This window comes from Lynx rufus, unplaced genomic scaffold (assembly GCF_022079265.1).
Source record: "Lynx rufus isolate CCGP_SWC_20201006 ecotype Redwood Valley unplaced genomic scaffold, mLynRuf1.p SCAF_5, whole genome shotgun sequence".
In the NCBI taxonomy this organism is placed as follows: domain Eukaryota; kingdom Metazoa; phylum Chordata; class Mammalia; order Carnivora; family Felidae; genus Lynx; species Lynx rufus.
The window spans coordinates 151957445-151975612 of record NW_025814867.1 but is presented as its reverse complement, the minus strand read 5'-3'; the positions used below and the strand labels follow the sequence as shown (position 1 = coordinate 151975612).

Sequence of the window (18168 nt, the reverse complement as noted above, 5' to 3'; positions counted from 1 at the left end):
GGATTTCTTGCATTGATTTTTAATTTTAAAAAACACTGCTTCAAAATATTTGTCTTGATTACTTGGCTTTTTAGCACCCCTTACATTTAGTACCCCAGGCAAATGTCTCACTATCTTACCTCACACCCCACCTAGTTTTATCAGAAGAACCAGTGTTGAGTCAGTTACAGAAGTGAACCAAGGATGGGAACTGCTCATTTGCAAGGCCTGGCTCTGGAGATACAGCTGGGAAGTTGTGGACTGTTATCTAGAGGCGTTGTAAGCTCAGTCATGCATCAGGGAAGCCTCTGAGGGGTGAGAACTATGCCTTATGGGAAGTCAATAGCGTGGTCAGGAGCCCTCATCTGAGATATCATAGATATTTTCAAGAAAGCCATTTGTACAAAGCTGTCAGCAGACCTAGCAGGACTTGGCCAGGGAAATCCCAGACGGAGGGGGAAGCATAACCCAAAGCCTAGAGGCTGGAGAAGCATTCAGGGATTTGCAAATGTTTCAGGATGTTTGAAGATAGAACCCAAAGCACAGGGATGACGAGGGAGAAGGTTATCAGGAACCAGATCTCAGAAAGCCATCAATGCCATGTTAGGACACTTGGCCTTTTTGAAGAGTCAGGTTTGGTGTGAGGGCATAATCCCACCAGATCTTAATGTCATCAGTTCTAGACAACCACTCTGGGCACATCATGAGGGGTGGATTGGAAGGGAAGAAGACTAGAGACAGTACAGTCAGTGTGAAACTTTTCAGAAAAACCAGATAAGGGACAATGGCAGCCCAAGTGAAGAGCAGAGCAGCAGAATGGGAGCCCCGTCAGGGGTCCTGCGGGCAGGGACTGGCAATGGATTACATGCTGGTGGAGGGAAGGTGGGAGAAGCAAGGTTGGGTCTCAGGTTTCCAGTGCTGGGGGAGAGACGACTTGGGGATGAAAACAATATACAAGAGCCTCATTCTCATAAACATGTGATGCCACCAGATTCAGCAAAATGATGCAAGTGTGGGAACCCAGCAGGCGTCCCTCAGCATCTAAAGGGCAGTCCTTGCAGAACCTCCTCCATGAAGCATGCCTTGATTAAAAGAAGAGTTTTTCCTAACCTTTGTAGTAGGAGACACAAAACGCCAAAAATGACAGACACAGAATTATGAAATGCACCTACATGTCAAGTACTTCCAAGTCTTGGGAAATCAGCAAGCTCTTTGTGATAGCAGTTGGGATGATGGGGAGCCCAGTATATGATTAACTTATGTTATGTAAACCCAGTATATGATTAATATGACTACAGCTAGCCTCTGACCATTTGAAAACCAGTGTCAAAAAAGCCTTCCTTTGTATGAAGCAATGGAGAGAATTCCCAGGAAGAAGACTCTTGGTTCTCTGCACTGAGAACCAGAAACCCTCTCAGAAGGAGCGTCTAGGAGTGTCCCCTGCCATAGATTCCCAAATCACAAGGGAACATCTGCTAGAGGTCTGCTTTGTCTGTCCATTCTGCAGGACTGGGAAATTCAGGACAGTCACTATTACTGAAGGGAGCCTTTACCTCTTCCAAGAAGAAGGATAGGAAGAGGGTTGAGTGTGCACAAGCTGGCAATGAAGAAGGTAGGAAAGAATAGTTGTAGGGTGAATTGTCCTGTCAAAAAGCTACGTGGAGGTCCTAACTCTTGGAAGCTCAGAATGTGACCTTATTTGAAAATAAGGTCTTTACCAAAGTAATCAAATCAAGATGAGCTCATTACGTGGTCCCTAATTCAACACGACGTGTGTGCTTAAAAGGGAAAGACACACACTAACGTGGCAATCACAGAACTCCAGAGGATGTGGCTTGGTAATCACGTGTTTATTAAAGTGTCTGGCTAGGCTGAGTAAATATTAAGCGAAGCGAGGAACCACGTTTTCTTTCAATAAACGACACACCATGTCTAGAAGGGTGTGCTTGCCTCCTGGCCTCCTAAGCTTTGCTTAGGGAGCCCTGAGGCAGGAGCTCTGATTTCCAGCTCTGACTCCTACTCAGGGAAAGGAAAGAGGCAACGGGCCATTGGGTCCTCACCAAGTCCACCTCGACTTAGGCCCTGCTCACTGCGAACCCTTCTTTCCAGGGAGGAAGCCACGATATTTTGCCCGGTTCCATTCCTACCTTAGCCAGCCTCTTTGTGGTGGAGTTCCAACCTCAGGGTTGTTTTTTTTTTTTTTCCTCTAGAAATAAGATTTGCCTTGCTTTTCTTCTTCACTGACTCCCTCCTAGGGACAGGGCTCTGCTTCTGATTTGGACTCCCTAGGACTGGAGGCCTACTCCCGAAACTTCACCTCTTTGATCTCATCCTCTGTTGTGGATTCATACTGCCCTTGCCTCCCATTTGCCCATGAAATGGTGTCGGGACCCATCCATCAGAACCGCCTTCCACAGTCAGCTTCCAGAGATTCCCTTGTGACCTTTGTCCGTGTTTCTAGCTTTTCTTGATCACTTCCACTCCGTCCCTGGTCACTATCACAGCAGGGTGCAGGGACCACTCGCTTGTCCTCAATAGGCCCCATAAACTTAGTATCCGGTTCCAGAGAGTTCTGCTGATTCTGTGGTGTTTGCTTCTCTCTACAAAACTCTCTGCCTTTTGCTTGACTGGCCAAGACCTTGAAGTGATCGCCTACCTGAGAGTTTCACTGAAGTTCCCAGTATCAATCCTTACGACTCATGTCTCCAGAGCCCAGCCAAACAATCAGTAGGAAATGTACCGCCCCATCCCCAGCGGGCAACACTCAGGCAAAATCCATATTTGTGCTGCTGTGGCTCAGCATTAATTTTGCACTCATGGGCCAGGTCTGTGGTGACACAGCAACTCAACCATGCTTGTGTTTTCACTTGGCAAAAACACTCGAGGGCCAAGCAAATGCAGCTTTGTTTGCTCCGAGAACATCAACCACTAAATCCCTTACGCTCCTTCGGACGCCCACCCGGGATGCAGGCTAGAGCCCGGGGAAGAAGACAGACTTTCACTTGGGTCCGTCCTGGGTTTTACTCCTGGCTCTGTCACTTACTGGCTGTGTAACTTTGGACAAGTTCCTTAATTTCTCTGAGCCTCGGTTTTGTCTTCTGTAAAATGGGGAATCCTAACAATGTTTACCTGTGTTAAGGAGATACGATGCAGTCATAATGCATGTAAGGAACTTTGAACCAAACAAGGTAGATTTGCTGGGTTACCACAACCTTCTTCCAGGATTTCTTGATCCTGGCCGCCCCCCACATCTATCTCTTCTTCGGTTGACTGCTGGTCCCTACTTAGATGAGCAGCAGCGGTGTGGATTCTGCTTCTGTCTTGGCAAGGGGCATTCGTACCGCTCTGCCCTTTCCTTCCAGGATGATTGCTGAATGTCACTTCTGCCTTCTAGATCCTTATCCCGGGTGCTCAGCTCCTGAATCATAGGCCCCTTGCAACATGTTAGGGCCATCATGGAATTCACCCAGACTCCCAGCCTCATGCACGCCCTGGATGATCCCATGTTGACCTAGGTCACATAGAAATCAGCTCCATAAGGACATTCCATGCTGTAAATTTAGGAGCAAAAAGGAAAAGTATAGGCTACTGTGCTGGCCTGCGAGGTCACACAGGGTGAGACACTGAACCTCAGTGAACCGTCGAGTCTTCTGGAAAGTACAGGTAACCAGACACGTGCTACCTCCTTCCCCAGGTCTGCAGCACGCTATTAAATGTTCAAAGTTGTTGAAGTATTCAGAGCCCTACGAGTGTAGGATGGTTTCTTCTCTGCAAATTCAAGGTGTGGCCAGAAGTCCTGAGGCATGTATGTGTGTGGTTGTACGAGCAGAAGAAGCATGCGGGCAACATAGTAGGTCAGCCATATTCATGGTGGGGGTGGGTAAAGAAAAACATGCATTATTCTGTGTTGCTGTAAAACTGTGAGGCCGTAGTTGCAGCAGACGTGTGGAAGATCCTTTCAAAAATTTTTTAATGTTTATTTATTTTTGAAGGAAAGAGAGACAGAGCATGAATGGGGGAGGGTCAGAGAGAGAGGGAGACACGGAATCCGAAGCAGGGTCCAGGCTCTGAGCTGTCAGCACAGAGCCCAATGCGGGGCTCGAACGCGTGAACCGCGAGATCGCCACCTGAGCTGAAGCTGGACGCTTAACAGAATGAGCCACCCAGGCGCCCCTGTGGTAGATCTTTAAATCACACGTAAACAGAGTTTATAGGAAGGTGTACCTGCCAAGGGCAAGAGTTTGTGACAGACTCAGTAGAGGCAAACCAAGAAATACAGACGGTGGCCCCTGAGACTGGTGAAAAGACCTTTGGGACACTCAAATATACTACGCGCTGAGTCCTGCGATGGAACTGTTAAATCCAAGCAAAGATATAGAAAATTTGGGGGAAAAATTTCAAATGAATACAAATCTCCTGAGAAGAATGTGGACTTTTGCACGGAAAATTAAACCATTAAACTTGTTGGCCTGACAGTTTTGAAGGCAGATTACCAAAAGCAAGGATTTTTGAGAAGAGAGATCACAGCTGCCAGGAGGCCTTGTTTTCAGCCCAGGAGCAAGGCTTCCCGTGCTGCTGTGACAAATGTCTATCTTCACCGCCCCAGGGATGTGGTGTGGTGAAGGCAAAACTATCTTATGGCTTGGACACGGATAGCTTGGTTCTGGGCCAAGGTGATCCCACAAAGACAAGGAGATTCTTGAAACAAAGGGTTAGGAAAAAAAATACGTATCAGCGCAAATTAAAATTAATAAAATATTTCCTTCTCCCGAGCCTCATTACTGTGTTCCAAAATACTGTGCGCTTTCTGGGAAACATTTTGTTTTCTTTCCCAAACAGCCTTCTCAAAGTTGACTTCTTACTATATGCGCTAGTCTTTTTTTAATTTCTAAGTCACATTCTCACGCAACGAACAGTCTTGCCACCACCGAGAAGGTGGCAGTGAAGGAGCCAAAACTCCACAAGGGAAGGTTCCAAAAGAGACACCTGTCGCAGGCTTAGGACCGCACCTGTTCCTTCGTTGTACGTGTGCGTGGTTTCCCCAGCAAGGCACTTCCAGGAAGATGGCTTCCGTGCACGTCTCTGCCGTGTGGACTTTAAATCGTTGTGCCTTTAAGGGTTATGTAACTACGTGTTTTCTTTCTTTTAATCCATCAAAGCAGAAGAGCAACGAAACATAAGGGACTTTGGTAAGGGTTGAGGTGCAGAAAGGATGTTGTTAAATAGTTACTTGATCTTTAATCATTGATGAAAACGAAATGATCACTAGAGCATCAAGGCAAAAGAAAGAGATGAGATAGACCCTTCATCTTGTTTTCTTTGAGTAAAAAGGAAGAAAAATACATTCTTTCAGGCCCTGGCAGATAACAACATCTTAACAAGGTCTTAGGACCAACTCCCAAATTATTGTAGTTACTATCATTGGTAGCAGCCGCTGAGCTCTCCAAGGGAATACTAGGTCCCTCTCCATCAGAGCACTCCTGTAACGCTGTTTCCATTCCAACGAAATAAAAATAATTTTTTAAAAAGCTCAAGACTATAAAATTAGCCTTATTGGATTTGCTATTGTCTCACAGATGAGAGGGATTCCACACGTAAACAGGAAGAGGAGGAGATACTTACGAAAGCAAGAAATGGCTCGACACATAGGTGTGTGGCTTTTTAGAACATAAAGGGACGTATGCCAAGAACAATTACTGATCGGTCAGAGGTTGATTGGGCTTGGTGGTCACATAGTATACCTATATTAACACCCACCAGTAGCAACCCGATCTTGGGATCGATTGGGATCTTGGGAGTCACGATGCTGCTTAGGCAAATCCAAGCACGAGAGCGGCTCCAAAGTCACTGACAAGCAAGGACTGGCGTCCTGTGACACGGTGCAGCAGACATAACGCTGCATGTAGCAGGACACTGAGGCCTGATCAAAATTTTGCTTCGCACACACGGTCAGGGTTTATGAGTCGTGGGACTGTTTGCTTGTAAAATCCGCAGGTCATTGGGGATTTTTGCTCTCCATAACATTCTCGTGAATTTGATTAAGTGGTGTCTTGGAATGGGTCCTTTTGGAATGGAGCTGTCTGTTTACCAGAGTGAAACACACTTTTTGTAACTTATAATTCCATGACACCCTACAGAAATAATTCTTCCAAAATAGATCCAAGTTGGCTGTTATCCTGTCTTCCTGTCCCAACTGCTATTTAATACTCTGTGTCCGCACACAAACACAGCTTCCTCTTGCGATCTGGAAGTTTGTTTTTGTAAAAAGTCCCTGATACAGTCATACTTCCTGTAGTGATTTGATTTCATACAACATCCTTAATATTAAGATTTGATTAAAGATGAAAGAATAAAGTTAAATTACAGTGAATTTTAAAAAAATCCCTCCTTTGAACTTCCCAATCACCTTCTTGGAAGCTTTTTACTTTTTCCATTATATTAAGGACATTTGCAATATCACAATAATAGTAGTTACAAGCTAAGGGGTCACATTTCTTAGTTCAGAGTCAACAACTTCTGATTTTTTTTTTTTTTTAGACGATAAGTACCCTTTAATCAATTGTGGTAGCTTCCTTCGAGTCTAATATTTTAAAATTTTTTTAACGTTTTATTTATTTTTGAAAGACATAGGGCGAATAGGGGAGCGGCAGAGAGAGAGGGAGACACAGAATCCGAAGCAGGCTCCAGGCTCCGAGCTGTCAGCACAGAGCCCGACGCGGAGCTCAAGCTCATGAACCATGACATCATGATCTGAGCCGAGGTCAGATGCTTAACCAACTGAGCCACCCAGGCACCCCCTTTGAGTCTAACTCCGGGCGGGTTCTACCTTTACTTGAATATTTTTGAGGGATGAAATTGGGTGTCCTCAGGGTGTGGGTGTGCCTGGATGCTAGACACGGTTTGGCCTTGAATGAAGAGGAGACCATGGTGAGTGAAGACCATCATCAGATGGGCCTGCTGAGAAAAAGCTTGGGGATGAACTTTGATGCCGACTTCCGTGTCTTTGGCTTTGCCTCCCCTCCTCCACACCCCCCCCCCCCCAGTGCTTGTTGAGAATCCACCCTAACCATAGGTCTGATTCTCTGGCACGGGCTTGGGAACTAGGATTCCTGTCCACCATGTGGCAGAGGACTTTGAAGCCATCATCCTAGGCCCTTCCTTGATAGCCTCGAAGAACATGCTGTTCTGTGCCACACGGAATGTATCACTGACCCTTTGTGTTTTGCTGAAATGTACTCTTACTAAGGGGGCAAGCCAAGAGAATACCCTTCTGGAACACTCCCTTTCTTTACTGCCTGCTGTATGAAAACCGTAGCTTCTAAGTGAAGGGCCCTTCTAGAGATGGGCATAGTTTGGGATTATGTGAATACTCTCTGCAGGACTGTCAAATTTAGCAAATAAATATGCAAGACATCCAGTTGAATTTGAAATGTTTCTCTAATTGGTTGTGTGATTTTGTAAGTTTTTTGGAAAAAAGTGAATACAGGACACTTAGAGCATCTTTTTTAAAAGTTATTATTTATTTATTTATTTATTTTGAGAGAAAGAGAGAGAGAGCATGAGTGAGGGAGGGCAGACAGAGAGGGATAGAGAGAATCCCAAGCGGGCTCTGGGCTGTCAGCACAGAGCCACATTTGGGGCTTCAACGCATGTACTTTGAGATCATGACCTGAATGGAAATCAAGGGTCAGATGCTTAAGTGACTGAGCTACCCAGGTGCCCCTGAACACTTAGAGCATCTTAATAAAGTCCATGCAGGATGTAGGACAAAAAAAAAATCATTAAATACAAGACATGTTCTGTAGACACAGCATGCCTAGCATTCCTCACTCTGGTATGATTATTACTACTCAGAGTTCTATGGCATTTACCTATCCATACGATATCTTTGGCTTTTGTACTCCTATATCAATTATGTCCATTGACTTCCACAATCAATTATTGTAATTTAATTAGGAATTAGCTATCAACTGCAATTATCAGCTGTTCCTTGGTCTTCTATTTTTTTTTAAAGTTTTATTTATTTATTTTGAGACAGAGACAGAAAGAGACAGCATGAGTGGGGGAGGGGTAAAGAGCGAGGGAGAGAGAGTCCCAAGCAGTCGCCACACTGCCAGCACAGAGTGCGACGTGGGGCTTGAACTCATAAAACCGTGAGATCATGACCTAAGCTGAAACCAAGGGTCAGACGCTTAACTGAGTCCCCCAGGCATCCCAGTCTTCTATTTTTTATACACCAGCAAATGCCAACAGAAAAATAAAAATTCCTGTTCCCAAATATTGGCCATCTAAATGTTCACAAATTACTAATTTGAATCAATTATTAAAAAAAAAGTTTAATGTTTATTTTTGAGAGAGAGGAACAGAGACAGAGCGTGAGCAGGGGAGGGGGCAGAGAGAGAGGAGACGAGAACCTGAAACAGGCTCCAGGCTCCAAGATGTCAGCGTGGAGCCTGATGCAGGGTTTGAACTCACGAACTGTGAGATCATGACCTGAGCCGAAGTCAGATGCTCAACTGACTGAGCCACCCAGGTGCCTCCCGAATCAATTCTTTTTAACCCACAGAATAAGTTGACTTGATAGAGTAGATAGCAAAGATGAAAAACAGCCAGTGAAGCACAAATTAAGTGGAAAGCAAACTGAGCTCAGCAGAACTGACAGAGGAGGAAGATGAAGTCAAGTGGCTAACACCTCATTTCCGCCTTCTGTTTCTTCTTCAGTAAGTATTTAGTGGAAAGCTTCAGGAAAGAGTTGGACTTCATTCATCAGTGTCTCTTAAAGGCTAGGAAAATCACTGCCTGCAGGCCCAAGTTGGGGTGGGCAACGGATTCTGATTCAAGATAAACTGAAGTTCACAGAGCGTTAAATGCAAATAATCAAGGAGGAGTGTGAGATGTCAAACTTTAGTCTTTCAAGTGTGTCTTCCAGGAGGAAGAAAATGAAGTGCATCTTGACTGTATCCAGAGTCAAATGCTGCAATTCAAGTGCGCACCACAGAACATGGAAATTGAGACTCGAAATGCTAGCGTTTCATTTTAAAAAACACCATCCCAGACTGTCAACCACACGGTCAAATGTCAACACTTTGACCACAGTGACAAACCCAAGCCTGAGGATGATGACCTTTGACTGAGCTACCAAAGCAAAGACCTAGGGTCTTCTATGTTTTTTGTCTCTCTTTCCTTCTTTCTCCAGATGACATAAGTTCAAAGGATCCAGGCAAGGACAAAAGAATAATACAGGAGTAGAAGTGTCACTTTTTTAATATTTCTTAATTTGCATTTAATGGCATCAAAATCGCCATCAATTAAAATTGAAAATTTAAAGAAAAAGCAAATGAATCATCGTTTAATTTCATCTCAATACCTGATCCCCTTATTCATGGCATTTTTCACTTTTAGCCAGTTACTTTAGATTTCTGGAGTCTCATCTGGTGCTGTGATTTCCCCCTGAATGGGAAAGCAAACCAATGTGTGTCTCTACCCCGTCTCCAAAAGTGGCTTCTGAGGAGCGTCAGTGAGTGAATCTCGGCTCTGCTGTCTGGGACCATTGGCTACCAGGTACCAAGCAAGTACAATATATTTTCTTACTAAAATAAATCAGATTACACTGATTTGCCGCTATTGGCTTTGTGATTTTTCAAAGGGAACGTGACAGTTTGGAATGGTCTCACCGAGAAGGCCTGATGCATTGGACATGTTCCAAAACGCAGAAGGCTTTTTGGGTCAAAAACGTTGCATTAGCTCGATTTCTTCTCAGTTGGGTGTTGAGCATGAATCGGTTTCAGTCAAAAGACCGTCCAGATATAATCAAATAAGTTTGCCACCTACATCTTTGGTTAGTTTGTTAACACCAGAGTGCTGTGCACCAAGTAATAATAAGTAAGTGTGCTTGGGAAATGCTAAGTTTCAACCAGATATAAGTATAGAACTATTTACAAAATATCGTATTACTATATGATTTATCGACTTGAACCAGTATTGGCTTTGGGGATGCTGCTTCGGGTAGTGCAAAAGATCAGATGACCAAGTCTTTCAGATTTGGCTGAAATAGATAAGCTCAATGGACATACAAAAGATTTCTCCATCTCATGCTCCATCAATATACCAAATACTACGCAAGTATGCAGGATTCCTCACCTTAATCACATTTAAATTAGCACTGATGTAAATACCATGAAGAGAATTTAATAGTGCAATAGAAAACCTGTAAACATGCCCGTGGCATTATTTTCCTGTCGATTACACCACAATATACAATAAAAAAAAACATAAAATAACTAAAAGGGCTAATGTCTGTATATGCAATTTCATTAAGAGAATAAAGATCTAAAACAATCTGCCATTAAATTATGAACAGAAAGAGAAAAAACAATTCCTGAATAATAAAAGAAAAGCCTCTTGTACATTGAGATTGTTCTTTAAACCCCCTCTATCACTAACTTTACCCCCGTTATTCTTACATCTGCATTAAGTGTTCAGCCCCCAGTCAGATGTGTGAGCCACATCTTCTCTTACGTGGAAGGACATTTGAAAATGTGGTAGCCTGAAGATAGGGCCGGATTTGCTGTAATCCGTGTCGTCATTTCCCCGATAACCCGAATCCAGATTGCTTTCCCTTTTTCTTCTAAGCCCCAGTGTCCCCATCTTTATAGAATAAAACGTCTATGAGCATATTTGTTGAGGACTGGCTCTCAACATGTTTGCAATGATGCAAACATCTTTCATTGATCGTTTCCACAATTATGCTTGAAAAGCCAGGATGTGCGTGCGTGCGTGCGTGCATGTGTCCATGTGTGTACATATATGTGGGCTCATGTGTATGTCTACACAGTGCCTCCCCGCTTACAGTCACATTCTTCTTGAGTGAATACACAAACTGACCCCAGTTTGAATGAAATGAGAATTCACCTGTGGCACATTTAGCTAGTCCCGGCCCCACGTATATTCTTTGCCCCAAAGAAATGTGGTTCCTGGCCCCTAGATTCTGCCAAGAGCAAAATGTTACCCCTGTAAGACTCAGTTGCATGAGATTTATTTAAATGCTGGGGGCATTCTTTACACATTATAAGATTACCAAAGTTCATGCCCCAAGGAGTCATCTGTATACGAATTCATTATCCTCACCCCTTGTGTTCTTCATGGCCCCATCCAACCCTGTGGACTTCAACATCTGAGCAAGTTTCTGATTGTAATGTGGCTTCATTTTCTTTTGTGCTAACTAGAGTCAACAAACATGTGCTTTAGCATGACAGCCGTTCCTCTCAAGTAACTTTTTCAATCTTGGAATATCAATGGCACTTCCTTTGCAGATGAGGAAGGAGACGGCTGACAAAAATATTGGCCCATGATAACAAGCTGAAGAAAGAAGGACGGGTCCGGGGGCCAAATGGGTTTGGGACCCATGGGGTCCCGTGGCTTCAGAAAGTTCCCTTGAAAACTTTCAGAGTGGACATTTTTCAGACTTCCGTTTGTATACAAATCACTTGGAGGTCTTGTTAAGGGACAGCCTCTGATTCTCTAAGTCCGGATGGGGCCTGAGAGCCTATATTGCTAATAAGCTCCCAGATGGTGCTGATGTTGCTGGTGTTGAATAGAAAATAGCAGTACATACCGACCAAAAATTAATAGCATCAAGTCCATTTGTGTATGTTTTCTCAACTGTTTACCCCTGGTTTGATCAATTTCACTCCTACAATTCAATCCAACGAAGAAAGGCAAAAACGGAACTATGATTTTTGTGAGCACAGAGTCCCTTGCCCCTTTTTAGGTATTATCAGTAGCTTCCGTTGTATATATAGCATTTTCTCTCCTTGAAAAGAAGAGGGTGCTTTAAAGCAATGGTATAAAGGAATACCGAACCACATTTCAACTCTCGGCCATAACGTCTTTGATAATTGTTTTGAATAAATACCTTATATGATGGCTGATATCCTGTGTAGAAATGCACTTCCTTTCAATACCAGCATTGCTAACTATCTGTCCACCCAGCAGGACATTATTTCAATTGCCCTACACCAAGTTTGTGAAAATGTAGCCCCATTTTAGGAAATACGAATTTTGAGAGTTCGCTGCAGACAAAGCATTGGAAAAGGAACTCCTCAAACGTGGCGATGATTGCTTAGGCACTAGATCCAAGGGACGGGGGGTGATTTTGTATGTGTGTGCAGCTTTTTAGGGTGAATCCACACCTTCACGTTTTCACGGTGACCTCTGCATTCTAAGGGAGCTCGGACGCAGAAAGGGCTCCCAGGGTTCAACCCGGGGCGTTCACTGACATCAGACGTTGCTCTGTTGTAACAAAAGAGTTCTCAGCTCCCTTTCCCTCTGCTCCTCCTGCCTGTACTTCTCCTCAAGTTTCTGCTTCTCAGAATCCGCACAGTAAAAGGTGCAATCTGGGCTCTTTCGGATCTGTTCGAACTGACTGAAATCAGCCACGTACTTTCCGTTCTTGGAGAGAGAAACTACAGGCACAAATTCAAAGCCCCAGTAGATCTCCTCTGGGATATAAGACGTGCGGCTCTGGCAGACCGCGCTGGTGGATTCCACGGTGGCATTGAGGAGGACGACGAGCTCAAACTCCTTTTCCTTCAGGTTTTGGGGCGTGAGGTCTCTCAGGGGGCTCGTCTCATCCAGCACGTGGTAGAATGTCATGGGCAAAATGAGGAAGGGGCTCTCCGAAGAGGAGTCCACGTGGAATTTGACGGTGGCTTGGTTGAGCAGGATCCGCTCCCCCTCCTTGGTGACATGGGTCTGCAGGAGCTTGCCAGAGAGCTGGCATTGGATCAGGAGGCTCTTCCTCATGTTGGCCACCTGGATCACCAAACACAGCTTCCCGTTCTGCTTGGTGATGACCGCGCAGTGGCTGAACTTGATGGTCTCCGCCCGCTTTTTGGGTCTGGCAATCTTGGCCAGAAAGGTGCCTGTGATGAAGATCTCAATCAAGGTTGTGATGACCAGCTGAGCGACCAACAGGAAAATGGCATGAGGGCATTCCTCCGTGATGGAACGGACTCCGTAGCCAATGGTCGTCTGGGATTCCAGGGAAAAGAGAAACGCCCCAGTGAGAGAGTCCACCTTCATGATGCAGGGGGTGTGATTCGAAACGTCCTCGCTCGGCTCTAAGTCCCCATGAATGAACGCGATGGCGTAGTAGATCACTCCAAAAAGGAACCACGTCATCACGAACGTGGCGGCAAACAGGGTGAGCTTGTATCTCCACTTCATGTCGATGACGGTGGTCCACAAGTCTTGAAGGTACAGTAAGTATATGCCATCCACTTTGTCAATTCGCACATTGCTGTGCCCACTCTTGGACATGACTCGGGGCCTGTTGGTCTTGAGTCCACCTCCTGAAGGCTGCCTCACAAGGGGAGCACTGGACACGCCGAGGTGAACGGCGTCCATTGTCAGGCTCTTGGGACCACCTAAGGAGATGACGAAGAAAGATGTTCCATTACTGTCACGGGTGGTAGGACACCCAGAAAACAGACACAGGATAATCAGGTGAAATATGTAGGAATATATACGGACGTATATAAGAAAGGAGAATTTGGAAGGCAAGACTAGTCTGCTAGTTCTGGAGGAAGGCAGTAGGGTGGAGTGAGGGGCATGGAATCTGGAGATAAGCAAACCTGGGCTAAATGCTGACTCCGATTTATTTGCTGTGTGACCTGGGACACGCCATGCAGTCTCTCTGGATCTCAGCTCCCTAATCTGTAAAATGGGAACACAACCTACTCCTCAGAGTTTGTGTGCTGGTTAAATGAGATAATGACCAGAAAGTTTGCCAAAACGAAGCCTCACCCTCAAAAACGACGCTGAGCTTCTCGTTGTGAGATGACACACACATGTGTCTACCCCACAGAGTATGACGAATGTTTGTGTATACTCAGCTACCACAGATTTCCGATTCTGGAAAATTTAAAAATAAGTTGACTGAGCATAGGGTCAGTACTGATATAACTAAAACATACCATCTATAAGACAGTGTTGATGCAGCAGTGGAGAATATTACTCCATATTTTTAAAACTTGGGTAATATCAATAAACTTTTTAAAAACTTACCCTTTCGTGTGGCATTCTCTGCAACAGAAATTCACTCCCCCCACCCCCACCCCCACCCAGTGAATAATCTATAATCTATCACCTCTCCTACTTCTTTTTTTCTTTTTAATTTTTTTTAACGTTTATTTATTTTTGAGACAGAGAGAGAGACAGAGCATGAACGGAGGAGGGGCAGAGAGAGAGGGAGACACAGAATCGGAAGCAGGCTCCAGGCTCTGGGCCATCAGCCCAGAGCCCGACGCGGGGCTCGAACTCACGGACCGCGAGATCGTGACCTGAGCTGAAGTCGGACGCTCAACCGACTGAGCCACCGAGGCGCCCCTCACCTCTCCTACTTCGTGATTACGTGGGAAAGCATTAAGTTATCAAACAACCAACACCCACCACATAATGAATAATTACACTTTCTTAATAGCTCGGTCGATACGCTGGTTATTCTTGGGAAAATGCTGTAAAATCCCACGTTAGATATGACATTTAGGTATGGCCCCAAATTTCTGCATTACTCCTTTAGAACCAACTAGAACCATCATAGGAACCTCCTTTCAAAAATTAAACAAGTAAGCAAGGACAGGCATCCGACGCCGTGGCAGAACAGTCCCACCTAGAAGACACGTCAGGCTCCCGTGCTAAGTCCCAGGGAACGCTCCCCTCTGCATCAACAGACAGGGACAGGCTGGGTGTGAGGCCACACGGCATCTTATACTACCTGCCTGGTGACGGGAATAAATCACCCCTACCTTCCTTGAAAAAGATGTGAGGGAGTACGGGAGAACACCACCTGGTCGGCACGGGTTTTTCCCACCTCACCGGTATTTGGAGGATAAAGGAACCCTCCCCCTGTCTAAAAAGGAACTGAATACAGTGGTCTGTGATTCATGCAGGAATCTTTGCTGTTAGAGCAGCACTGTCTCCATAGAAGTTTTGGAAGCAATCTTCTGGGCAAACCCCTTCAAGGAAAGTGAAACCATCCATTAGCAGCTAACACTTGTTGGGGATTCAGTAAGTGGTTGCACTTTTTAATTTTCCTGTTTCATGAAGAGCGTGTCACTTCCAGAGCGGCCCTCGAAATGCTTTTTTTTTTCTCCCCCCCCCCCTTGGGAAGGAAAGCTACTTTTCATTTTCACTGCAGAGAAGGGCCCTAAGCTATTCAGAATGTCTTGTTCTTGCTGCAGCCTCTTCCTCGTATTTGGAGATCGATTTAGAAGGAAAACACAGGATGAGCTTCGGCTTTATCAGCCCCTCAGCGGCATTTCTCAGTCAACTAAGAGGAAAGTGGCCCCAACGAAAGTTTGGAAACAAAACGCCATGCTGCCATGCCGGAAGGCATAGCCACGCTCAAAACACGAGCACCAGTAAGACAAACGCAGCTTATGTGCAAGTAGACACATGCACCCTGTGCGCTTTCAAAAGGGAGAGAGAGAGAGAGAGAGAGAGAGAGACTGCCAGGGGAAAGTGCATGCCATTCCATCCACTGGAATAAAAACAGAGGCTTAAGTTTTCAAGAGTGAGTGACACCCGAGTGTCCTGCGGGCATGAGCGGCGCTCCAAGCTCAAGCTCAAGCTCAGCTGTCTGCCAGATTCTGGAGAGGTTGGCCCTGTGTACGTGAAGGCAGTGCCATGAAGCTTCTGTTTTAACCTCTCCTTAAAAGGGGCAACGGGCCAGGCTTGGGATGAGCTGGATCTTTTCCCTCTTTCTGCGGAAAGCTCTCTTCTGTTGCATTGCCGCCCATCTAGTGTTGGAGGTGACGACACCAAGAGCTATCCGAGATCGGTGGTCTTAAAAGGGGGAACGCGACCGACGGCCTCTGGGGGAGTGGGGGGGGTCTTGGGTTCAGCACCTCTCTGTGGGAAAGAGCAGCTGGGGGGGCCGCACTCACGGGGTAAACGCGTCTTCCCTCCCTCTCAACACCCCGTGCCCCCAGACTGTTTACTACCTGGTCACTCCCTCAGCAGGTCAGAAGGCGTCTTCTTCGAGGCAGGTAGAAGGTGCTCGCTCCCCTTCGCCCACCTGGCTACCAGGGGATGCTGCTTCTGCCTGAAAGAGAGAGGGACGCGTGGCGTTCACAGGTGTTTACAAAGAGACTGACCCGGTGAGACTGACCCTTAACCATACCCCCCCCCCCCGCCCCAGGGCTAGGGCCCTAGCGTTCACCTTCCAATCCCTGGTATTCTGGCAAGGTGCCCAGAGTAGACCAAAGGCCGAAGGAGTGGTTTAAGAATTAAACCGAAGGCCCAACCACAGCCCTTCCTACAGAATTCCCACCCTGTGGAAGGAGCTCAATAGTAAAACACCCTGGAAAGAGTGGGTTAACTCACCCCCATTGAGGCCCACTCTCAACTGACCAGCAAACAGGGAGGCAGGAAGGGGAAGTGCAGAGGAAGTAAACACCGAGCACTGGAAGGGAAGAGTCTAGAATATTTTTACCGCCTGTGGAAATGCATTATTACTGTTGAGTCACAGAACATCAGAGCTGAAAAGATTGTCAAACCCAAGGCGTCTGACACACATTTTTCAAACGAGGAGACCGACCCGGGAGGTCAGAGCGACTGGTCTTCATCACACAGCTGGCTCACGGCGGAGAAAGAACAAAGTCCAAAGCCTTTAAAAACTAGACCGGAGCCCTTGTCCATACACCACACGTGCCCCTTCAACCTCCAAAGTGTAACGTAACGTGTTCGCACTTCGAAAGGCTCTTTTGCATCCTTCTCTTCTGGATTGCTTCTTCCGAAGGTAGCTGTCTGCAGACCTCCCCACCTTTCTGTCCGTCTTACACGCAGGGGCACCCGTATGCCTCCCACTTCCTCTCTGGGCCGCCGGGTACTGTGAACAGTTACCAGACGTACCCCGTCCTCACGTCAGTGGCCCCGGTTACCGACCCGTACGGCCCTTTGCACACTCGATTCTCACTACGCTCTCTTCATCACTGCCCCTATTGTCACCCGTAACCGTCATCTGTGAAGATCCTGCGTCTCCTCCTTTGCACCCATCCATCTGACCCGTATGCTTCACCATTCGCGTTTCATCATGCGCGCCCAACTGACAGCATTGTATTCTGCAGCAGACGTCGTCCTCGAAACTGACTTCGGGGTCCATACACACACTCATTCCACATAATTTTATGTCACGGCCTTAGGTATTTTTCCCCTAGTGGTTCTGCAATCTACCTGGCTTCACTTCTGACGCGTTAAGAAACAACAGCGGTTTCCAAAAGCTAAGGATGGAAAGAGTGATACAAGATATGCTCCCCTAACGTCCCCTCTTCTCATCCCACAAACAGGCAATATTCCATACAAACCATTAGAGTCTTCTTTAGTCTCTGGAAATTGTATATATTTCTCCGGTTTTCGTTATCTTGTTCCGACATGTGGGCTGGGAACGCAATCTTAGCAGGGTGATATCTTTACTAAAGTGTAGTCCTTGAAACTACTGAACGGAGAGGTCAACATCCCTCTCTACTTCAAGCCAATAACGCACACATGGAATGAAGTCATTTATTGCTTATGGTGTGTAGCGTTTGTTTTCTGGAGATAAAGGAAAGAAAAACATATTTTTTGAGACAGAACTAGCCAGCGGGCACATTGAAAAAGGTATTTAGTGATATGACGAACTACACTTCCAGTCTTGAGGACGAAACAGTGAGAATGGAGAAAACTAGAGGGAGTTCCCATCACCTCCTCAGAGAGGAGAAAGTGCCAGCAGAGAAAGCGGGTCTTATAAGAATGGGTGATCAGGGGCGCCTGGGTGGCTCGGTCAGTTAAGCCTGACTTTGGCTCAGGTCATGATCTCGAGGTCCGTAGGGTTCGAGCCCCGCATCGGGTCTGGGCTGACAGCTCAGAGCCCGGAGCCTGTTTCAGATTCTGTGTCTCCCTCTCTCTCTGCCCCTCCCCTGTTCATGCTCTGTCTCTCTCTGTCCCCCCAAAAAAATAAACGTTGAAAAAAAAATTAAAAAAAAAAAAAAGAATGGGTGATCAAAGAAATCAGCCACAGTGAGCTGGAACACTCTGTCCTATCAGAGAGAAGTCAGTCTATAAATGACCAGAAAGCCACCCACCAAGTAGAAGAAACAGGTATGCATGTAATAAGCACGAAGAGAGTCCGAATAGAGTTAGAAGTGGCCC

At 46.0% G+C, this 18168-nt stretch overlaps 1 protein-coding gene across 13 annotated transcripts in view; it reads right to left on the bottom strand.

Annotated features, from left to right (window-relative positions):
* Positions 1 to 10151: 10151 nt before the first annotated feature.
* KCNJ15 (potassium inwardly rectifying channel subfamily J member 15) overlaps positions 10152 to 18168 on the bottom strand; it is a 77217-nt gene continuing 69200 nt past the window's right edge. For 6 of the 13 annotated variants that reach the window (XM_047099446.1, XM_047099448.1, XM_047099447.1 and 3 more), the window contains 2 exons: positions 15984 to 16084; positions 10152 to 13406 (listed from right to left, as the gene is read on the bottom strand). In XM_047099446.1, the coding sequence (XP_046955402.1) occupies positions 12259 to 13386 (1128 nt within the window). In that variant the 5' untranslated portion in view covers positions 13387 to 13406; positions 15984 to 16084 and the 3' untranslated portion in view covers positions 10152 to 12258. Of the gene's footprint in view, positions 13407 to 13613; positions 13894 to 15983; positions 16085 to 16365; positions 17572 to 18168 lie in introns of those variants that run through there. The other 7 variants (XM_047099440.1, XM_047099445.1, XM_047099436.1 and 4 more) reach the window with 6 other exon arrangements.